This window comes from Oreochromis niloticus, linkage group LG7 (assembly GCF_001858045.2).
Source record: "Oreochromis niloticus isolate F11D_XX linkage group LG7, O_niloticus_UMD_NMBU, whole genome shotgun sequence".
Classification (NCBI taxonomy): Eukaryota; Metazoa; Chordata; class Actinopteri; order Cichliformes; family Cichlidae; genus Oreochromis; species Oreochromis niloticus.
Window position 1 is genome coordinate 47,240,636 of NC_031972.2, and position 25,006 is coordinate 47,265,641.

The following is a 25,006-nucleotide window of genomic DNA, read 5'->3' on the forward strand; positions in this document are numbered from 1 at the left end:
ACATTTTTTCCAATCTGAATAACTGTCTTGTTGACTTGTTAGGATGGCCATGTCATGTTGTGTTGTGCCTTGATAATCTAGGCAAGCTGTGACAAGCAGTGCCTCTTCATCAAGCTTCCAGGCGGCCTGAGTGGGAGATCATTCTTCGCTCCCCAGTGGACTTGCCTTGTTTAATTGGTATAGTTGTGGCTGTAAATCAGACAAAGCTTTTCAGCTCTAACTTTGATAATGAACTATGTTTGAAGTCTGGTAAAACAGCAATGGGTATTGTCTGGATAGCCTCTTTTAAATAAAAGAGTGATTCAGCTAAAGACCACCCTGAAAGGAGCAAGCTGCATTGTATCTGGCGTACAGTTAATAATCTTTGCTTTTCTAGGGCTAAAGTAAAGCCCACCTAGTCAAAACATACCTTAAAAGTTGTATTAGCCATACTAATTTTAGCATGTTAGCCTTCTAACAGTTCCTAAATAGTGCTAAGTACTAAGTGTAAATGCAAAGTAGACTGAGAGTATGTCAGTTTTGTTGATATAAAATAATTACACTCATGTTCATGAGGTAAATGTGATCACTATCCCTCTGTCAAGCTTTCTCACAGATAATGCAGTTATAAACCTTGTTAAGGTGCCAAAGCAAAAGTCAGACGAGCACCAAAACTTTTAGAACTTCTTCTACAAACATAAAGGGGATGACAGACATCTTTTGAAATACTGACGCATTTTTATCCAGAAGATCCTTTGCTTTCAACTCGTACCTCTGCCCGGTAACCATCCCACAGACTAGTCATACAGATCCTTTCACATACATTTAAAACAGCTGTTAAGAAGCAGATTGCTTAGCTTATGCCTGGGTGTTAATATATATCGTGTCACATTTATTGACACATATATTGTGTCTCAGTGCGATTTGGAAATGGCCGTTCATTCTTTTGTTTCTCACACCTCGATTAATGTAATTCATTATTGCTTTGCTGGAGGAAATTATTCCTAAATCGGTTCTCAATGTTACTACGAAACTACTCACCGGGTCTTCTATAAGGTCCATTGTGACGCCGATTTGAGCTTCTTCATGCTGGTAAAATTTAGGGTTCAGTAGTGGTTATCGCCTTTAGAGTGCTTCATAATCAGATGTCCTGGATTTGGACTTACTAGTCTTCTACATCATCCACATGCAATTGCTAGATCTCTGAGATCAGCTTGCTGGCTGCACCTAGATCAAAGTTAAAGACAAGAGGAGATTTGGACCCACCTCCCTACAATCACCTTTTATTAGTTTAATCACTTTATACTGTTTTAATTGTTATGTCTTAATTTGTGACTTTTGATCTTGAACACTGCTATATAACTAGACAATGCTTACTTATTTACATGGCCTAAGGTCAACCATCCATGATGATCTCTTGATCAGATTGTGTTGAGACTTTTTCTGACAGTTCACCCCCAGACGTTTAAAATGTACCTTCTGTCCTGCTCTTGTGTGCCACAAAGACTGGATGTGGTGAATTTCATGCAGATGCTTTACCACTCAAGGTCACCTTTTTATGATTCTCTGTGTGGGTGGCTAACAGTGACAGGTACAGAAATATGTTCTTTTAGGAGAAAAGTTGTTCAGTCTGAGCTGCAACTGATAGTAGCTCACCAAAGCTTGGAAGTACATCCAAGCAGGTGGAAGCTGCTGTGGGGGGGCTCCGTGGCATTCTGCACTCCTTCATTGTGGTAGCAGCAAACCATTCCAAGTGGCCGCTGACTTCCACAGGATCTCTTACGCCCTGCGTCCTCACAGACGCCATCAGCTCTTGCTGTGTAAGGAGGTGAATCAGGTCCAAAGCTGATTTTTGCAGCCCACCTTTGGATAGAGCCCCAGTATAGTTGTTTCCTCCCGTTTTCAGTGACTGTGTTAAGCTAACCAGCTGCCAGTTTTACAATGAACTGACAGATGGCAGTGTCATCAGTCCTCTCACGGCGCACATAAAGAGCAAGCATGAGGCGAGAAAGCATTTTTCCTATAATGTATTTTACTTCAGATTGCAATGGATTGTGCACAACAGTTTAAGACTGACTTTACTGCACACAAGGCCTTCTTTTTCTTCTAGACACTTGTAATTGTGTATGAGAAATTTAAATAAAATTAGTCTCACACATCAGTTCATCTACACATAAGAAGCATCTCAGGCCTGTGGAAATGAGTCCATCTAGCATAAAACAGAAAGAGAATTTATGATGTCTTTTTTTTTTCCTCTGGAAACGTCTCATTTGAATTTTAAAAATCTCGACTCCCATGATAATATAGATAACACCGCTAACAGAAAGTGTGAATTGGTTTGACTGGTGCAGAGTGCTAATGTAATGCTTCTTGCCATCATACTCTACTCATGTGACTGCTCTTGCATTTCAAGCGCATACATCGTGAGTGAAATGAAGAACAGAGATGCTCTGAGAATCACTCGGGGCTATAAAGAGGCCTATGCACGACCCTTTGTGGTTCCACGTGTTCACTCTTCAAGGTTTTTCCATATTCTCATTCTCACTGATTGCCAGCAGCTCAAGTATATAAGCTTTAGGTCATGAGTGAGCATGAACGCGTGCGTCGTTCTGTAAAAAAAGCACAAGTATTGCTTCTCTATATTTTAGCATACACAGAGCACTTTGGGAATTTTACAGTATGCCACACAAACATGCTGATATATTGATGCCATTCAATGTATTCCAGTTTTTTTTTACACCTTTATATATAAAGGAAGCTCCTTATTGGTTGGCTCTCACTCTACCCTCCGCCCCCTTTCCCCTGGTTTCCCGGGCAACCTTGTCAGGGTGGAGGAAAAGAGCAAATCATGTGAGGGTAAAGCATCTTTTTCTCTCTCTCTCTCTCTCCCCCCTCATTCCCCCCACTCCCTCGTTCTCTCTTGTCAGTGAGTGTGGTGTGTGTGTATAAAAGCCTCTCTCGCCATGCTCTCACTTCACTCTGAGCTCTTCATTGCATTGCAGTAGGCAGGCGCAAGGGTTGAAGACAGGGGAAGGGATACAACCAATGGAGGTCCCTGCTAGGCATTTCCTTTGACCTTCCCTCCCTTTGTGCCTCTGTCACCTCTCCTGCCCACTTTCCCCTCTTCTCCCAATGTGTGTTACATTCCCCTCCTGTCCTCTCCGTACATCCACTCATTAAACGTGTCCGCTCAGCTTGGACGGTGGCTGCATCGATGCAAAATGGGTTGTGGCAATTCCTCAGCCACCAGCACCACAGGAGGGGGTGAGTGTTTCAGGAATCTCTGTGTACATCCGTTTGTGTGTGCAATACTGGGTGAGCGTGTGTGTGAGGTGGACGGGGGGTGAGAGAAAGAGTTGCCACTATCTGCAGCGATGGGAGAAGATCTTGAATGTAAATGAAGTGTGTCGGGGTTGCCGTTGCGTTTAAAAGAATGTCTGTGTGTGTGTGTGTCTGTTTGGGGGCGGGGTTGCGCGTGTGTATGCCCGTGGTGGTCTCTCGAAGCCATGGGTGGCAGATCGATCACGAAGGGTCGCCCTCGTCTGAGGCACCTGGGTCTGAAGAATGCGCCGCTTTGATGCAGATCGCGGCTCCTGACACCGTAAATGTGGCGTTAACATCTAAGTGAACAGCTTCTCTCTCAGCATCTTAGTGCTTGTTTCAAAGGGTTCGCTGAGGACGGAAGACAAGCAATTTCACTGACATCCATCCATCTTTGTCTTCCCGCTTGACTGATGTTGGTTGTGCCCTATAAGCAGGCAGCACTAAAAATGCCTAATCAACAGCCAGGTTCATTCATAAAGCCTGGAGGACATATTTGAATGGAAAAAAAAATCCTGTATCGCGTGATTTTACCAACTCTCACTGGGCTATCGTGCTTTTCCGTTTCTTATTTTCCTCATAAAACACCTTTCTCAGTCGATGTAGGCTGATTTTAGACATGTTTCAAGTTTTGCGAAGTAAATCTCAGGGCTTCAGAGTCAAATTGTGGTAACAATTTTCCTGAAGTATCTGCAGGATTACCTCACCCACCACTACCTATTAAAGCACAGTGTGTGTTTGTGCTTCTGCAAATGTGTGTGTGTGTTTGCAGGTACCTAATCAGCGCTTAGCAGGCGCGTTAACAGAGCTCAGAAAGCTACAGGGAAACACAGTCCAGTGTTGTTTCATGCTTTAAATGAGATCCACCTTGAGGTACACAAACAGCATCTAGGCAGTTGTGTGAGCGTACTGTAACTGTGGTTTGTTTGTCTATGAAGGACAGCAGCTGTGTTTGTTTCTGCATGGCAGGCCTTATCCACTTTTTTGGTCTTAGAGGTCAGCGATCAGCACAGTGTCAAGGGCATGTGACATCCTGTCACTCTGATAAATTTCGACTAGTGGCTGCACTCATTTGTCCATACCGGCTGACACCAGGTCAGAATCAAGTGTTTCGCTTTCTGTAAATAAAGATAGAAGCATTTCTTGTTTACATTTCCTACTATTTCAATCTATGAACAATTATTTTGTCCCTACGCTTTGTTCTGTGAGTGATAAGTTGCATATATACGCACACGCACACAAACCTATTTGACCTTAGTTTAATAATGCCACTGAATAAAGTGTTAAAGTAACACTTTATGGTGCAAACTGTATTTTGTCACTTTCCCAGATGGTGATGTGGAAAAATGCATAAATATATATATTTTAAGCTTATTTCTGACTTGTAGTGAAATCTGTTTTACACAGCTTCCACTCAGAGAACACAAATTGGAAAGTTAGCCTGCAAGTATTCATCACAGAGAACATTCAGTTCAATAAAATTAACTTTGCTTTGATTTGATTTTAGTGAGCGACAACATCAAACCTACAAATGCACATTTTCAGGTATAAAGTTTAAGAACTCTGATGTGCAGCTGTTATTTTGCTAAATGGTATACATGAATACATTAAAAGCAGGCTAAACCTTCCTCATTATATAAGGACTTTATAGTGTTTTATAAACCAACATTTACTGTACGGTCTAAGTTGTTTGCTTCAAGGCAACAAAGTCCTGACCGTAGCCCAAGTTTTTAGAAAGCTATTAGGTCGAGTCCTACAAAAAATGCTCTAATTTCAGGATATGGTCTTACAAAACTCAAAATGACGGCTCTAGTGGTTCTATATCACATTGCCTGTCCCTAGTCTTATGCACCCTGATGTGCTGCCTTGGATATGAATGAGCTTTTGTCAGGCCACTGAATAGGCCCCTGTGTCATGTCAGCATTCCCTCTACGAGGATAAAATGTGCTGTAGCCTATTTGTGTGTAATGTAGATTATCCAATTTTCTACTATTGCAAGTGATTCTTGTGGTGTTCTTTTCAAGGTACATTTCTACTCTTATAAAATAAGGTATGACATGAAAAAGCAATTGAAGGACACAACTGAGGCTTTTGTTCCACCGCTGTTGTCAATGTGCGACTGTACATTCAAGAAAAAAGTCAGATTATCCTCCTGCAGAATGCATTATGATGTTATTACAATTCAAATCAAGCTCAGTTGACTGCCTGCAGTTTGGCAAAGCACAAAGTGTTGTCGGTCCATAAAAGAGTCAAACAGCATGGAGATGAGCTCAGTGGGTATCTGCAACTGAGGCATCATACACTGTATGTCTAAAGTTATTTTACAATATGTTCCTCTTTTTAGATCAAGTCATCACAATGGTTCTCATCAACCTGTTAACGTGCCATGTCACAAAGCTCAGATCATCCCAAACTGGTTTCTGGAGCAGCTCATTTAAAGGCTATGAGAATCACAGGCATCTCAAACACAGGCTGTAAATGCTGTTAAATTGGGAATGGTTCATGCTGTGTATTTGCCCTTATAAAAAATAAATGAATAAATCCAGCATTAGCTATAACTTTGGTCACTAAGTCTTTGAGGTGGTGTGCAACTAACTCCACAAAAAGATTTCAGTAAATAAATAAAACACCAGCTTGCAGTACCAAAGATTAGTGTCACCAATTCAATATCCAACTAAATGTGAAATAAGGCCAATATCACCTCTTCTGTTGCTGAATTATGGTGCTGAGTAATGGCCAGAAAAGCATTTTTACAGAACATTATAAGGTCACAGAGAAGTTCACCGGTCATCTCCTCTATTTGATCATATTAGGTATTTCTATGAAATTTTGTCACAATTTGCATATGAATCTGAGTGGAAGGCAAAAATATATGTTGAGTGACGATCTTTGACCACCAGATTCTAATCAGTTGATCCTTGTATCCCAGATTTAACACACTTTTCCGAGATATCCCATCACTTTCTGGATATATGTTATTGTCCCAGTACTTAAACGTTGCACATTGTGTGTAAGGTTTAATGTGCGATCTGTAAAATGTTAGCTGCTGAAAAATGTTGTAAGGCATTAGAAATGAATATCAAATATTGGCTTTTGAAATGTAGTGAAAAAATTAAAAACATCTGATAACAAATAAAGATGTTAAATAAAAACGTATCTTGTACCTTTAAAGATTTTCTCATTCGCATAATTTAGACTAAACTAAATCTAGTTTAAAATAAAGGCTGGGATAATTAAATTCACCTAATTAAAATGTGCAATTATTAACATTAAAAAGAAATTGTATTTGTTGAGTTAATTATTGGACATTAGATATTTTAATTAGGTGGATTTTGTTGCCTTTAAAAACTAGCAAACAAACAAAAAAACTGTCTCACCTTGCATGAAGCTAAGTACCTTCTGCATCGTGCAGCTTTTTATTTTAATGGATGGATATGAGTTGAGTGTGTGTATGTGGGTTTTTTTTTTTTCAAGCATTTACAAAAATGACCATGTCTGTGTAAATCCTGTATCTTAGTCACTGCAGGGTGCACTAAATTGGGTCCATCCTGTTGTTGATATTTTCAGCAGCAACATTTCTCAGTACAGGAAATGCATCTGCTGTGACTGAGAGGAACTGCAGTTAGGTAGTCGGGGTGAATGCCAGGTGTACAAAACACAGGACTTTGATACTTAGCGAGAATTTTGCAGTGTTTACTTGGGTTTAGGCAACAAAAGCATTTTGAATATAGTTGGCAGAAGTTGTGGTTTTGGTTAACAGTTCATTCAGCTTCAACAAATAACGATTGTAACGACTGGTTGAATTTCATGTTTGTCGAAACTGCACGTGATGATTACACTGGGAGGGGTTCGTTTTACACCTTCCGAAAATAATGCCAGTTAACGGTTCACTTTCGTCACCCTAGCAATTAAAGGAGCCAATAAAGTGTTGAGTTTTTGTAAGATAAGTCTGATAAGTGTGGCAGAAACAGAAGTAGTGTAGGCATTGTTTATGGACACTGAAGTATCTAAAAATACAGTAGCCAGTATGCTGGGCAAGGCCTTGCTTTGCTCACAAAACAGCCTCTATTCTTTGTGGCATGGATTCCTCGAATGACATATTTGCATTACATCACTCTTGTAGAATCGTCAGCTGCACATTCATGCTCCCTTTGTACTACTGGACATATTGGCAGCGTTATGCTGAATGCAGATCTGCTGACTTGAGATCCTCTCAGGTCCACCAGACTCGTCATGTTCATGAGACCAGTGTGAGACTTTGAGAGAATGTTTGTGATGTGGTGTTCTGTCATACTTTATGGGAACATATACTGGGAGCATAAAGGAATCAAGTCATTATAGCACATTGGATCCACGGATTTTTACCATTGACACATTGCACTGCACTCTTGCAGCAAGACCGACAGATTGGAGAATGATGTATGAATGACGCTGGTGCATAGGTGTTCCTAATGAAGTGCTCAGTGAGTGTGTAGTTCACATTCAGTGACTGTTGATTAAAAACCTGCTGTGCAGTTCACTGATCATAAATGCAAAGAAATGAATGATCAGTTTGGTAAAACACACCTGCTTTGCCCACTTGTACATTTCATAATGGAATGAAATTAACTTTTGGCTTGTTATCTGTTCTCAGGGCCAGCAGAAGCCTCCAAAGATGTGTAAGTACATAAGCCATTTTCTAATTATTTAAAGTATTTCTAAAACTCATCATCTGCAGCCTCCAGGCCTTGAAAGCTTGCATCAAAATCTACACTGTACAAAATTAGCTTTATATCCCAATACTGTATATTAACACTGACACTTAGGGTCATTTAACAATGATAAATATGCAAGGGTTTGACAGTAAAGATCATCATTGTTAACATTTTGTAATTTACATGTGTCTTGATGCATGCTCAATCATCCAGGTAAGAAAATCTCCAAAGGTTGATTCTGTTCATCTGGACGTAGCGTTTTCAGTGGGAGAAACGTTTTGTCACTCATCCAAGTGACTTCTTCAGTCTCAGCTGACTGCAGGTTTCCCCAATCTAATCTGTTTATAAGATTAGGGAACCCTGCAGTCAGCTGAGACGAGTGACAAAACGCTTCTCCCACTGAAAACGCTACGTCCAGATGAACAGAATCAACCTTTGGAGATTTACATGTGACATGTGAAGTTGGGAACCACAGTGGTGTGGCAGTTAGCACTGTTGCCTCACAACAATAAGGTCCTGCGATCGACTCTGCCATCTGGCCGGGGCCTTTTGTGTTGACTTCACATGTTCTCCCAGTTTTTGTGTGGGTTCCTCCTACAGTCAAAGATGAAGAGTTAACAAAATCTTAGGCAGCATAATGTAGAGTATGGTTGGTTACACCGTTGTGCAATAAAGAGGATGATCAGTTTGTTTCATTATGTCATTTACACAAGGCATTTTGTAGAGGTTTATAGCAACTTTGGCAGTTTGTCGTCAAACAATAACTGTAATCTGGATTTTTTTTTAAAAACAGAATTATGACTTTATTCTCAAAATGATTTTTCCCCCTAATGTGGCCCTAATACTCGTCGTAGTTTGTTAACAAAAACAATTTAAAGTAAATTTACTGTGGGTCCAAAACTGGATTGTCCCTGTTGACAGTGACAGAAATATTTTAATTTCAGACTAACCACTCTGCTTTTGTTCTATATACTTTTGGTTCAAAGTAATTTATTTTGGCCCCCAAATAGTTTTGTGTTCTGTTCTTTGGGGTTTTTTGTTTTTATTCTAAGCGAAATACAGACGATATACTTTTTTTTGGTATCTAGAATACAGTAAAAAGCTGTGGGAGGGGCAGCTTTTTCCAAAGCATTTCCTGGAAATACTGTGTGTGTGTGTTTGTGCTTTACTGTAGTTTGTGTTTGTGTGTGTGTGTGTAAGTGTGTGTATTCTCCTTCATAACCATCTGAACAGCCAGCACAGGACCCATGAGAGCTGACAGTAAAGCATTGACTCAGTGAAGCTAATCACAGCTATCTAGGTCTGTGCTACACAGCAAACTACCACACAAAAGCTCATGCGCACACACTCATACACACGTGCACCAACACACACACTCACAGAGCAAGACACAAGGTTAAGGGAATAATATACTCACAAAACTGAAAAGCATGGTACAGCTTGGCTTGCATAGGGATAGTGCACACAGTGAATAAACTTTCACATCGGCTTCATGTTGTTACCACGTTTGATCTTAATGATCAGCCACCACATCAAACCTGAGACCACTTCAAGTTTGTTGTTCAGCAGGCCTGAAATGAAACTGGCGGTTCGGTCTATAGAGGTCCCTGACAGGGAAGTATTCCCTGCAGGGCTTGAGCAGCACACCGAAGATTTCTGAGGCTAAGCAAAAGAACCTCCAAAAGAACAATGTTTGCACTTTCTCTCTATTTTGTATATTTGTGATTTTTTTTATTTCCTCTCTGCTCCCGTATGAGCTGACCTGACCTGTGCCCATTCTCTCAATCAGGACAGAAGATCCCTCAGCAGAAGATGAGAAAAGAAGGTACTTTGCAGTGCCCTTGAGTGCATTTTGCTAAGACGGCTATACTTTTGAAATTTTTGTCAAATAGTTTGTTTTGCAGCATTCTGATTATAAAGTGCAAGGTTTAAACAAGTAAATGAACAATAACTCAAAAAATAAATGAATAAAATGAGAACTGAATTCCATTTAGAGTTCTGTCAGTTTGATGGGATAATAGTAATGCTATTAAAAACATCCACTAAAACAAAAATCAATGCCATCTATGGTTTTAAATTGCTACTTGGTCTTTAAAACCTCTCCTCCCCTCTCCTCTGCTCTCCTCTCAGGAACTATGGTGGTGTGTATGTAGGTCTGCCAGCAGACCTAACGACTGTGGCTGCCAGTCAGTCCAAAGCTACACGTAAAGGTGAACTGCAGCACGCGTTACGTACACGAATCCCTCACATTTAGAAGCAGAACTCGGTGTGGCGAACAGTGAGCTGTTATACCGCTAACATCTGGCAGCCTCTCAGGCATCTCACCACATGAAACCATGCCACCACGTGGAACCACGTCGCCAGCAGCATCTTCGGTTTTATTTGACCTTTATTTTTACTGAATATTAATGAGAAACATTTACTTTGCTATACCCAAGAGGGTACTGATATTTGCAAAGTTAAATATAGTTGACGTCAATTATTCTGTCCAAAAATGGTGTTTTTAATCAACATGTGCGTTACAGAGTTGTGCATATTGTAAATGTTATTCATTTTCTCTGTTTACAAAGTAAAACATCTTAATTTATGTAAATGGCTTTCTGATGGAGAAATATAAGTGATAAACTGCCATGCCTCCTGAATTAAGAGTTTAGAGTAAACTCACCTCGCTCTTGCGTTTTGCGGCCCTGAGGGCTTTCTTCTCGCATACATATCCTTGTGCTCATTGCGGTTAAATATAATAATGGATTGATTCAGTTTTGTATCCTCGGGCATAAGAAGTATTGGCTCTTGTTTTTATTGAAGCCAAGAAGTTCAAACTGCCGGGTGGAGTGTGTGGGTGTTTTTCAACACAGTCTTGAGTGAGACAGAAACACCAGAGAAGAATAAAAAAATTTTTGTCAAATAATTGTCCTATAAATATCTGAACACTGACTCAGTTGTTTCTTCCTTCTTGCAGACTAGCAACCATTCAAGGAAACGCAACAGAGGTACCTGAAATATGAAGCCTCTTTGTTCGGCTTTTAACATTGCTTATTCAGTGCAAAAGACCCATGTGAAAGCCGCTGACTCTGTTTTTTTCTCTCGTCTCGACAGGATCCTGCATATTAATTTACGTACAAACAGTCACATTACAAGCAAAGAGGATGCAAGCCCTCTGATTCTGCCCCACCACAGACTGAATAAAGTCTCAGGCACTAGTACTCTACGAAGATGTGGTCGGCCTGCTCGGGCTGGGGGGATGTTCCCTCACGGAGTAATGGGTGGCAAAGTGAAACAGAGGTGCACATCAGAGGCCTGCAAGTGGATTGCATCATCACCCTTTCCTTTGCAAATACTAGGAAAGCACTGAATCTGGGACTAGCAGCTGTGGACAGCGGCACCGGACTTATCGACAGTCATCTGGATTTCTCAGTCAATTCACTGGAAATTTCTCTTTCTCAGGAGGAGACAGATGATCCAGCCAACTTACTAAATAACTGGGTGGGGGCTGACACACTCCCAATAGCCCTCTGCAATAATAATCACTGCTCAGTTATTTCTCTAAAACGCCATCAATGATTCATTGTGTGGCAGGGATAGAGTTATAGAGAGACAGAGATAGACCAGAGTTTCACACACACACACACACACACACACACACACACACACACACACACACACAAAGCAGCAAACACATTCCTGTTAACGTATAACTGAACATCTCAGTGTTGTTGAAAATAGTGCTGATTGCAATCAGGGTCCTGCTGCTGCAACTGAAAAGTCTGAAATGACACTGATTCTAACAATGGCTCTAAATGTTAATAACAGCGACGAGTCAAGTCGAGGGTTTCACAGACGATGTTCCTAAATGTCCCGAGTGCAGCAGGCAGGTCGTACCTGATGTTATCACTTAGCTTGGCCCCAGACTGATTATGTAACCACAGCATATGAGTCATGATACTTAGAGGAGCTCTCCCCCTCCACCCGTCTCTCTCTCTCTTTCCATCCTTCTCAGTTGTCTGCAGGATTGTATTTTCCTGTTCCCCCTATTTATACTGCTTGTGGCTCATTCACATAATTCTTATAGTTTCGCTCCAGATGTAGAACTGACACAGTTTCTTCAAATCTCACAACATCCATGTATGTTACACACAACTGAAAAAAGAAAAAAACATGTCTTAATATTTCATATTCATTTGCAAAAAAAAGGAAAACAAAAACAACAAAAAATGTGAAGAATAGAGACAGCCGGCCAAAAAAGTGAATTCTTTTTTCTTTATTGAAAGTGCCGTTGTAGCAACTCCATTGAATTTATTATAATTCTACTTTATACTGTATAAGCATAGTTGTTTTATGTTTGTTTGCTTTTTGTTATCTTTATATGAAATGTGTTATTTTGTATGTTTTTTGGCTGTCAACAAGTCCTCATGAAAAAAAAATGAAATCAAAGATTCTTGTGTCTGACTTAGGCTTTGCTCAGTCCACTCTAAGGTTGAGATAAACTCTGCGACCTTGTTCACACTTAATGCTAAAATGTGTCTCGGGCAATTGGATCAAGATTGGACAACAGAGATACGTTGTTCTTTTATATCTGCGAATCTGTGACAATCACGTGTCTCCAGCTGTCTTTGCTACTGTTGAACACAGATGTTTCATTGCCACTCAAGTGCCAGATTAGCTTTAAGTTAGCAAAGAGAACGAGAACTAATATTTGTGTACGAGTTATTCCAGCTATTGATATTGTAATTTGTGAGACAAAATGAAGGAAATGTTCTGTCTGCAACAAGGACAATGCTTCATAACAATTTTCCAGGTTTTTTCTTGTTTTAGACAAGTCAGAAAATGAAAGCATTGACCTTACAATAAATATGTGGCTCAAACCAACACAGAAAGCGCTTTGAGTAAGTGGATCAGATTGCATGATATTGATTGTTCCTTATCTTTAGCACTGTCCGTGTGTAATTTGATCCCAGAAGGTGCAGTTTATAATCAAGTGTAGGCAGGGTCTATGTGTTTCTCCACCATATTGTTAAGAGATTTCTTTTTAAAGAATTTGGGCATTGCAGGAACACATGAATTCTAATAGATGGTGCATTAGTAGATCAATTCGTTGTTGGGATCGGTCCATTTGTGAAGTTTGTTGACCTCGAGAAAAAAATACACAATATAAGCAGCCTTATTCTTTAACAGTAAAACCTCATCAAGCACTACGATGTTCCCAGAAAAGAAAAACACATTACAGCTGGGCGGGCATTAGGGTCTAAGGTCATTTGTCAGCCGGACTCTTGACAGTTCTCTCCTCTAATGAATGTACAACATCTTCCACTGACCAAGACTTTAGAGGAGGGTGGAAATAGGCCAACTTTAAACACTTGAGATTCAAGAGATGTTCTGTCCGAGCTACACAAAGCTCTTTATACGCCTGTCTGTGTAGCTCTGACTGCCTCAACTGACCAGCCTCATAAAAATGAGGACTTGTTTCACCCTGCCAGCACACAAGCTTACTGTTTACTGTTTTATCAGTTTTTCTTGCGGGTGGCGCTTCACATCGACGCCCACTAGCTGCCAAGCTGCGTCGCCAGTTATCAGTCGAGCTGATACCAAGGGATTTCGTGTAGTGTCTTTTAATTGCAAGCCATTTGTCTACTCACATTGTTGCAGTGTGTGCGTTGTTCACCTGTTGTAGAGACAGATTATACTGCAGATACAAAGAGCTGCTTCATGTACTTTGTAGTTAATGGCGAATAATAAAAGGAGCTGAAGTGTGCCTACAGTGCCAGATCACACATTTGATCAGTGAACCCACCTGAGACGTTGCATTTTTGCTGTCCCTTTTCTTTGATGTCTACATTTTTTCCCCACTACTGTCCCCACCGGAGGCCTTTGGCTTTTACAGCGTGTTGTGCTGCCTGCCTCTCCCTCTTCTGTCAGCCTCACGTTGCCCTTTATGGTTGTTCCTCCTGTATATGATGAATGTCACTGCCTTTGCCCTATTCAGTTAGCTTAACAGGGACAAGGGGGCAGAATGTGGATGAATATAACCGTTTGATGTCCTCTACATTAAAATGCTGCTGTAGTTGCTGCAGTACAGCGTGTTGAATGTAGTAGGGGTGGGCTGTGCTTATAGAAGATTTTTGGGGGGAGGAACTGCTATGGATGTTAAATGCTAAGCAAAGCTAGCTACCAGCAGCCTGTTAGCTTAGCTTAGCGTAAACTTTGGAAACAGGGAAACAGCCATCTACCTTTAAAGGTCACCATTTAACACATAACATCAAATGTAAGTTTTAAAAGGACACGTCTGTTGATACAAGCAAGAAAGGAATGAAATGCCTTTCTTCAAACTGTAATACTATTCCTTTTGTGTATTGAATAAAAGATTCTTCTGGTTTAATGCTATAATGATGCAGAAAATTCTGGAAACCACCTGGAGTCAAAGTAGCTGTTAAATATTTTATTTATTCCAACACTAGAAAAGACCTGAAGTAGTCATAGAAAACCCTCCACCCCCCCACCAATGTCACTCCATGGTTTTGACCACTGTATAATTTTATGATTCAAGACGTAATAAGTGGTGGTTGGGTTGTTCAATGATGTTCTATGCTTAAAAACATTATATGGGATATTTATCATGTCTGTCTTTCACGCATAAATAATATTTACTCATCACTCCTTTCTAAACCTAATCTATCAATGATGCTGAAGATTAAAAAAATGTGACTGCCTCTGTGCAACAAATCCACAATTTTCTGATTGAATTATCAACAATTAAAGACTTTTATATTGTCCGCACACAGCTGTGTTTATTGATTGTGGTCTTTGCTGAAACATATCTGCCTCCTGTAATCAATAGGCTTCAGACTTGAGGGATTAAAAGTGTTCTTAGTAAATATTCCAGACATGCATGAAGAAATAGAATAAGATTTGCTAACTGCCGTGGGCCTTTGTGCAATAAGATCAATCTCAAGTTCATCTTGATAATTGGCTGTGCTGGGATCGCATGAAGAGAGGAAAAGAGGAGCAGGCTGGGTTCACTGTCCCCTCTTTACTGCATGCAAACAGTTTGAGCCTCTCCACTGGTCACATATAATGTTCTGCTCCTGGTGCAGAAACTAGAAAATATAAGCTGTGCATGAAAAAGAAAAAAACAGAACTTCCCTAATAAGTAATCAAGGGACATATATCTGCAGCATATAGGACTGACTCACATATGAATTTTTTTTTTTTTTTATCATATATTACATTTTTCTCATATATTGTCATATACATAATAGCCTTCATGCACATATAAAATATCCCAAAGAAGCAGATGTGGTTCTCTGTGACGTGTAGTGTTAGCTGAAATGCTTTGTTACACAAGCTCTGCTAAAGAGTTATTTCTTCCAAATTACAAAGGGCAAAAATGATAAGTTCTAGTATTTACTGAACTTTTGAACTCTGTCTATTGAAAAATGTTTCCTTTGTGTTACGTCACAGACTAATTAACTTGCATTTTTTAACTTTAAGACGAATAAAATAAAATAAAAAATCTATTCACTATTTAAATTGTTCTGAAACTAGAATTTCAGTCAGAGAAATCTCAGCACTGACAATTAAAATCAAGGCCACCTACAAGACTAGGCACCATGAGAGACAGGAGAAAAAAAATACCGCAGTCTATATTTGGTAATATAAGTGAACAAGCTGAGTGAAACGTCCCACTCAACAGAACACCAACATCAAACACAACAAAAAGGTTTGAACAAGATTGCTCCCCTCTTTGTGTTGAGGTAATCATGTATATGTATCATGCACAGATAGAGATCTGACTGTGTGTGAACAGTGAGAGGTACGTGATTGAGAGCAGGTCCTTAATCATATCATCTGTGCATCTGGCCCACCATGGAATCACAGCTGTTCTTTCTCAAGCTTACATTTTTTAGTAAACACTGGCGTCCGCCAGTGTCTCTGTTTCACTTCATAGCATAATTACTCACACCTACTTACTTGTTTAAAAAGGGAATTATTATAGAAAATATAAACGTAATTTTTTAAATTTTAATTAAAACCAATTCACTGCTACATCCAATAATCTATTTTTTGGTATATTGTGAATATTAAAAGAAATACCTCTGACAAATCATAATCACAACTTCTAAACTGCAACCCGACTGCAACTCTAACATGCCTAAAGTCTAACCTTGTGGTATCAAAATATATCCTTTTTGCCTTGGCAATCATAGGGCACTAACTGACACACAAAAACTATTGACATTTATTCCAAAAATGTCACTTTTTTAATTTCTCTAAAGTGCATAAGGCTAGCATCAGACCTAACCCTGGACCTAACAGTGTTAATTAAATTTTGCCGCAACAGCCTCTCCATTTTCTTTGTGCTTTGCACAGCAGGGCAGTAGAGGATAGAAGCAGCATCAATGGCACACTTGAAAATCAAGTGTTTTTTGAGTATACTTAATTTTACCATTTTTGGTTCTCATGACCACTGAACAACTGCACAGGACCAACATTGGTTTGTTGTCACAACTATTTTGGCTCATGTCATAGACAATGGAGATTTTATAGTGTGCTATAAACAAATTCATCAAGAAAGGATATCTTAAGATGTGTATAGGGCCACCAGGGAGAGCAAGCCTGTAGAAACTGAGATGTAGCCTTTGACATTTTTCTTTTTTGTGCAGCATGATTTCATTTCATTCGTTGCATTGCATGGTCTGACCTTGGGGTTAATTTGCTCAGGCGTCTGCTCCTGGCAGCATTTGCAGTTGTTCTGAATGTTCTTCAAGTGTGAATAACCTTTCTCACTTTAGAATGATGGACTTCAAATTGTTTGAAAATCACCTTATAACCCTTGCCAGAGTGATGGAGAGCAGCAATTGGTGGCTTAAAGTCATTCCTGCTGTTTTCCTCCTTGGCACTGTGTTAACAAACTCCTGAATGTTCCAGGAAGCTGCAAAAACATCTTCTTTTACAGAGGTCCTCACACTTGTCCTTATATTTAAAACCTTAGAATTTCAAAGAGGGTGTGCTTTCTTTTTTTTCTTTGACTGTTTTTTTGTGATCCCCAATAAAAATGAAGAGAGTGATTTATTAGTAAGATGATCCATTAGACTTGTCTCCTTTCAAGGTCTCCCTTTTCTTAAAGGACAAATGCAGTAAACAGGCCTATTCGATTAAATATCATGCACTGTTTTGGCACTGTTGAATTATTATTCAGACAAAAAAATATTACTTTGCCACCTATTTGAAATTGTATTTGTAAGTCATCCTTTTTACCAGTAGATGTCACTGCTGCACAGCGTTAGCTTCAATTGTGGCAACAGCAGAGAAAATCTTGTGCACTCTCACAGTACTTTTGTCAGAAATCTTTCCCTCTGTAATAGCCATGAAAAATGAGAGGTATGTCTTCCCGCCCTCAAGGCCTCTGCAACTTCTTTGAGGTCTACAAAGAGACAAAATCGTTAAAGCCAGCTATCAGTTCTAACAATCTTATTCATTTAAATTGAGAGGCCAGAGGTTTGCACTAATCTTGGCACTAGAGTTGCTAATCAAGCCCAGTACATGCAACAGGGTGCAAATTACTGTTTTGGTTGCAGAAGGGGGGGGGGGTCGTACCATCTTTCAGGGAAGTGAGGCCAATTACATACCCCTGAGTTTAACCTGAAGTGTATACAGCCAGTTTTAAGATCAATCTAGAAGTTTTTTATTATGATGAGTTTTAAACTGTAAAATGGGGGGCCGGGCGATTCAGCTACCTGGTCTTTGATTCTTTTTACAAATCCCCGTCGAGGCCTTATGTTCTCCTGTAATATTCCAAATATTGGAGGCAAATCTTAACCTGAGATGGTGAGGTGTGAAAGCAGTTCTTTAAACTTAGGGTTAAACATCCAAATGAAGTAGGAATAGTCACAGTGCTATCTGCAGACCTTTGTGATTTTGTGTGAAGGAGGAAAATATTTAAACCTTCATTTTTAGAACCTTCATGTTTTTGCATAGGTCCCAAGAATTTGAATCTATATATTTGTCTATTCCTTGTGTTGGAGCTATTTATTTTTAAATCATTAAAAAAAAACCTAGACTTGCCAAAGAGCTTTATGTCCAATACAGAGTGCTGTTTTTGTCCCCTTACATTTGTGATAGATATGCTGCATCATCGTGACTTTTGATTTCAGCAAATATCATAAATTCCTCTCTTATGCAATCCTGTTCTGACACAAAGACATTATGTAAGAGCTGATGATGCTCGTTTCTTGCATCCATGGCCTGTCCCGTTTAGACATCACAGACCGTAGCAAATGAATAGTACAGTATGCTGCTTGTGTTCTGAAAACATGTCAGACCCAATGTCAAGGTCTCCCTCCTCAGCAAACTCGTAACTGTCACTCACATTTAAGTCTTAGGTTCGAATGCCACAAAGGACATATGATACAGTCGTCCCACTGAACTGAGTCTGACGTGTAATGCCAGGTCAGTTAGTTCAGTAAGTGCTCTCCCACTTGGCCTGGACCAAAAAGTGGCACCCGAGACCCAAAGGGAGGGGAAGTGCGGCAGGAGCAGAGGAAGGGAGCCTTGTCGGCTGTGTCGGCTTCGCTTTACTTTTGACTTCAGAGTGCATGTGCTTCCAATTACAGACAAAGGAGAGGCGGTCTTGTGCAGCATGTGGTTCCATTTAGAGCAGGTGAAACAATGTAGGAAAATAGATCCGTCATCCGTCGCATTCCAGAGGCCAGTGAGAATCAGCGCCAAATCATAGCAAAGCTAATCCTGAGAGGAACGGCTGGGGTAAAGGCAGCTGAGGGTCCTGGAGCCAACCTCAACATGGACATGCTCACACTGGTCAAAAGGTCCTGGAATTCAGAGAAGTATGTGAACTTGATAGATTCATCCCCTTTCATGTTACCTTGGATTTCTATTGGCTCTGCTAGTCTCCTGATCCTGAGCCGTGTTAGCAGCATGGGTCGATGGATGACGCTGTCAGCCAGACCAGAACTTCGGTCACGAGTGAAATGTCTGAAGGGCTGCTGCAGAATCTGACAGAGACAGTCGTGTTCCTCTGATGATGAATTGCAATAACTTGGCAATCCCGACTCTTTATTTAGGCTAAAACTTAGTAAAGCTTGGAGTTTGTATTCTTCTCGATCTTGTTTAGGTTTAGTTCTAAACATTACATGCCTCTTTGATTTCTTGCCAGATTTCACTGGCTTTTTTGGATTCATCATTCACATCTCAATTTAAATATTATCAGAAAGTCTCAAGGTGGCATCTTGAGATGATCTGATTTGTCAGAATAACAGTCCAAAACCCTCAAAAATTAGGTTAAAAATGATAAACAAAAGCAAAATAGAAAATCCTCAAATCCCGACACTGAGTTTCTTGTGGTATTTGTCATATTTTAGAGAGTAAAAGAGTCTGAGGCCAGACAAGGCTGTGGAGTAGGGTTGTGTAGGAGAAAAGGTTATTGACTGCCCTAGTATGCAAGAGAAGGTCAGCAGCTGATTTTATCAGACCCTTCCCTCCATCTGCCCTTCACGTGAGCTCTCTGTTGGGGCCTGGAAGGTTTTCCTCTTTTCAGCATGTGGTAATAGTCAATTCATGCAACCACTCTACTCTACTGGAAAGAATTTAGGTTAATATAGCAAGTGGGATCTGGACATCTCGCTCTCATTTGCCTTTTATAGCCCATAGGAGCAAACGCATAGCGTGTGCTCCAAGCTGTAAATCAGGGGATGTTTGGCATCCCACTACTTTACAGGAGGGCGGCTGTAGGGCTCAGTTAGGCGATGGACCAGCAGCACCCAGTAAAGCTCTCACGTGCAGAATAAAAAGGAGGGGAGATGAAAGAAAAGGAGAAATATTTTTAGCTTGTGTAAAAGCCCAGTGAGTGTCAACTGGACTCGAGTTAACAAGGCGTATTTGGGTGATTACTTCACAGCTCACATGCTTTCAGATGTGTACCTCTTCCTGCATGCTTCCGCCAGTACCTATATTGTGGGAATTAATAAAAAAAAGGTATAGATTCCAGGGTGGTGCTGGGAAAGCCATGGGAAAATGAATCCAGTCACACATTAAAAAATGTGGCAGCTGATTTTCCATGGTTCCCCTCCATCCATACTCAGTTTCAGGCCTTCATGTGCTAAAACCAGAAATTAACTCTGACATTAATTTCTTACTTCATTTGTGTTCTCGGTTAATGAGCAAGATTTTCTTTTGTTTTTTTTGTTTTCTGGTATTTTAAATCTGGTTTTTCAATTTATTTTCAAGATTGGTAGTGTTTATAATACGTGTCTAACAGATTCTTCACTGAAATATGTTTTTATAAGGTCACAAATTGCTGTGCAGGTTGATTACTGATTGCAGTTAATATCAGGAAACAGAAGATTTCAGTCCATTAGGTTGATCCCCCAGGATTGATTATACCATCTCTCATTCCGCATCCCACAGCCCATTCCTGACTGTCAAGGCTCTCGCTCTCTCGCCTCTTGACTTCTGCTACACAAATTCTCATATTATGTCTGCTTGAAAGCTACCTCATGCTGTACACAAAGATGTAACTTAAACATCTGTGGTTTTATGTTCCAAGTTTTTGGAAAATTGAACTGAAGTTCAGCCAACACCAAACAACTGAGTCGGATGGAAGTTTGATTGTGGATTATTGGGGTAACAGATGGTATACAATTAGTATCCTAAAGAAAATACTTAACCAAAACATGCCAATCAACATGTCTAATACAGCTAAAAATTAAACTTGTCATTTACTGTAGGCTCCAGTGCACCTTTGCATAAAGTTTCCCCATTTTTAAAGGGGAGGTAAGTACTTTTTCTGAGGTTATTTAATAGAACAAAGAATGTATTTATGCTGTACTCATAAACATATAGTTAACTGTGTCTGTCAGCAAACTGATGCGAAAAACTTAGAATTTATCCTTAAAAACACCCCAAACCATAGGAGCAGGCACTGTTTTGTCGAACCATCTTGAATACAGTGGCCCAGATGGACATTTCACCTAAGGACATTTTATGCTTGTGGCTAAAGACAGACTATGGACGAAGTTCTCCTTATAAGTTACTTGCAATTTAAAGATTACAAAAAGCTCTTTCAAACTATATATGACTATTTAATATTTGTACATGTTTATTTGCTTCAACGCTGTTACATTCATTTCAGAGAAAGTTCAACTAACACTGGTGAGCAGCAGAAACTCATCTCAGTATCACTGTCATTGAACAGAAGTGAGCTTCAGTGTATCTGACTGCCATATTGACTTATTCTATGCCTTTACACTCTTTCTACCCATTGTGCACACACTCCAGTGGATTCAGTGTCTTGGCCTGATATTCACACAGCCTGATATTCACACATGTATTGTATAAACAGAGATCAGATAGCTGTTAGGCCTGCAGGGCATTTCCACTCAGTTTTATGGTGGACAGACCCTGTGCAGCTGGTCAGTGCACGAAATGCTCGAAACAAATTGTCTTTAATTGCTGCAAAACTCCAGTGTAGCCTCCATTCCCTGATCTCTAACCTTTTCCCTCCATGGCCTCAGTTGTCCAAAGACAGGCTGAGAAGGATACACAAGCCCTTCTAAGAAGATAATGAAATGTATGCTCAATCTAATAGCAGGTGAACCTGTAATCATACAAAAGCTAGCAGCCTGCAGGCACAATTCCCACTCACCCAACAATTAACCTAGCAATAAATCATTCCACAGCTGCACCATCACGTGGGTTCCATCACCCGCTGCAACCCCTCACTCTGAGATAGGGGTCGATGAGAGAGGGGATAGCACCCAGAGGTTGGGGTTACAGATGGAGTGTTTGAAGTCTGAGATGTTATGGTTGGTGTAGGAGGGAAGAGCCCCCCTTGAGAGAGTGTTTAGGGTTTGGGATGAGAGACTTAAACAGTGTTTTAGATTAGGCTCCTAATCCCTCTAATGAAGGCCAACTTTAGTGCTCCACTGTTGTGTAAATTGTTGTGCTTGTAATGCCCAAGCAGCAGTGAAAGAACCAGCTTCTTGTCTTTCATCAGCACAGCAGTTCCACACACAAGCAGCTGTTAATCAAGTCAAGCTGATGTGGGGAATGGCAGCATGTGTATGAACATACACATGCATGTATGCAATTAGCTCAGAGCGTGTAAAAGTGTGTCTGCACACGAATGCGGGAGCGTGCGCGTGTGCACTTGTGGTTAATGCGCTCTTTGCTAAAGGAAATGCTGGAGCACTAAATTTGGAAACGGCATGATTATGCCTTTGTTCTGAGGAGAAAATCATTTTGCCGTTCACAGCCGAACTACGCTAAGTGTTCACTTCCTATTTCCTGAACAAAGCCTTGATGTGTGCTTAACTGCTATCACACCCACATTATGGAGTATGGAGCAACTAAAAAGCCATATATTTTCCTCAAGAATTTGCACGAAACAGAGCTAGACTTTGAGCAAAAAAGACTGCTTTATGTTGCTCTGTCTGCTTGATATGTAATTATACATTAAAATTTTGCTAAATTGACAGGTGGTGATATTCAAATTTTGTATTTTTAGGAGTTGTTTTTGCTGTTTATAAATGAATGTCTTCCTGCAAAGAATGCATTTATGACAGATGCTGATTTTATGCAGAGGAACATAGCCAAAGGTGGAAAACAGGATGGCCTTGTTTTTTTTCCATGAGTTCTTGTCAGGCACTTTAAAAATAATGGCAAAAAAGATGGCAACGCCAAATTACTTAGCAGTAGGCTCATTCTCTCATAGCCATCAGTTACATTATTGCAACCAGAGGTTGATTAGAGGTAACGAAAGTAAACCCACTTTAGTGCTGTCAATTTTCAAGCTTTTATATACAGTCCACAAATCAGCTCTGATTTCTTTTTGCAACCAGTGTGACCAGGAGTCCCCCCTACTGGACTCTAGAAACAGTACACATCTTTTATATGCTGTCTAATGTTAGAACTTTTGTGAAGAGTCAGAAAATATAGAAAAGTGTGACAGAAATGTACCAGGCATGGCATACTATTTTATCCTCCTGAGAAAGAGAAAAACAACACTCCTACCCCTATATGTACACCCACAGACAGTGGAACAGTGCTTTCCTCTAATTATGCTATTCCAGGAGCCATAATAATCACCCTTTTCCCTCTTTCACTCTCACTCAATAAAAACCCTTTAGTGCACTGCTATACAACACAATATTCTCTATCCATTAGCCAAAGAGGCCTGATGCTCACCAACGGTAGCTTGTGCCAAGCCACTCCTGTCCTCCCCACATCCTCTCACCTCACTCCTCCTCCTCCTCTCACCACCCATAGCTTCCCTTTAGCAAAACCCACAGCCTATACAAACACAACTGCTTGGCAACGGACTTCTCTTCTCTGTGCTGTAGGTCATTAAACCAGTCCTGGCCATGCTTGATATCGATGTAAAAGGATATAAAGAGAAATTCAAAACAAATGAGAGTTGCTGATAGATGTGGTGTTTTGGCTTTGTTTGGAGACAAAAGCTTGTTTTCTGTACTGAGCTCTGAGGCGGAGGTGGTGGCTGGAGAATGGAAGGAGATTATGTAAGATCAGTTATGCCAATCTGAAGTGAGTGTCAGCTGTGGCACGAAGAGCTGCTGAGGACCTGTCAGCAGGGAGGGAAGAGAGGCTTTCCTCGGGAACACATATGCGCATTACACAATCTGCACTTCATTGTTAACATCAGTTGAACATTTCCATGATAAAAGCCTTAAGCATGGGTGGTGTTACTGTCCTTTTCATTCACGCCTAAAAAATTGATGGTGAAAGTTCAGTTTATTTTTATTAGCTTTTATTGGAATTGTACAGTGATTTTGTATGCATGTGAGTCTTATATAAAGAACACATGGTACAGTACGGCAATAATAGGTCAACTCTATATAGCCATCAGATCAAATTAGTAGTATTTTGTCTAATAATTCAGTTTATTTTGATTGTTTACTCATTACTAATACGACAGAAAAAAACACTCTGCTTTCAGATGTGTTTGAGTCATTCACTCCATCACAGTGAATATCAACACTACGTCATTTTCTTTAATTGTTATGTTGTCATGTAAAAAAATAAATAAAGCTGGATGTGGCATGAAAAAAGCCCAATTGGTATATTTCACATGTACATGATATGTCAGCCCATTAATGCCACAGCACACTCACAGGGTCAAGGTTTCTGTTAATGTGGAGTTTAAGGAGGCTTTGAAGCGTGCTCATGGTATGTGTTCACCATCAGCAGTTTCGAAGAGGATGAGCACCATGGTTATACCCTCAAGGCTTTTCATGCTGAGCGCTTTTGAATAAGTTCTGACAGAGCCTGTAATCAGCAGGTATACATGAGATGCGTGTGAGACAAGCTGCACAGCCCTGTGACACAATTCATATCTGACTGGACTTCAGGGTCAGGCTGTGAGGTTAAAATAGCGTGCGGTGTCATCGGTATCTCACAGTGACATCCTAGCTGCTTTTGGAAAGTGCAGTGTTTGTTTCCCTGTACGTCTGTAATCACCATCATGGAAATTTTGAGGAGAAACACATGCACCACTAGTTGAAATGTATTCAGGGCTGAGTGTGGTGTGGTTTTGAACGCACCATTGGCATTCGCATTCTGAACCGAGGACACAATGTGCCAGCAGCACCATCACCACACCCCGCTGAGGAAAGCAAAAGACACAATTGGCTGCATGTCCCACATACCTGGAGCCCCCATCAGATTAAGAGATCAGCAACGCACAGGTGGCCTATTTCATCATGTCTTTCAAAAATGCTGATACACAAATCTGTCCTCCATAAAGCTTTACTTTGACAGAATGGAGATGTACACAAAATTCATAGTTTCTGAAAAAGTTGTAGCCTAAAATTCACAAAAATGTATTCTGTTGTATTTTTCAATGTTTAAATCAGTGTCACAATATTCTACAACACCACATCAGCTACATGAACCCATAAACAAGGAACAAGGAACAGAAAAATAGGACCTATGTTGTTTATATAATGCATAGTCACCTACTGTATGCATGGCCAGAATTTGAAGCC

At 40.2% G+C, this 25,006-nt stretch overlaps 1 protein-coding gene across 1 annotated transcript; it reads left to right on the top strand.

Moving 5' to 3' along the window:
- The first annotated feature begins 2,898 nt into the window (after window positions 1-2,898).
- c25h12orf75 (chromosome 25 C12orf75 homolog) lies at window positions 2,899-14,767 on the top strand. Its single transcript, XM_005451008.3, has 6 exons — window positions 2,899-3,243; window positions 7,934-7,958; window positions 9,784-9,819; window positions 10,125-10,204; window positions 10,954-10,984; window positions 11,091-14,767. The coding sequence occupies exons 1-5, from the start codon at window positions 3,201-3,203 to the stop codon at window positions 10,956-10,958; spliced, it is 189 nt and encodes a 62-aa protein (XP_005451065.1). The 5' UTR covers window positions 2,899-3,200; the 3' UTR covers window positions 10,959-10,984; window positions 11,091-14,767.
- Window positions 14,768-25,006: the final 10,239 nt, after the last annotated feature.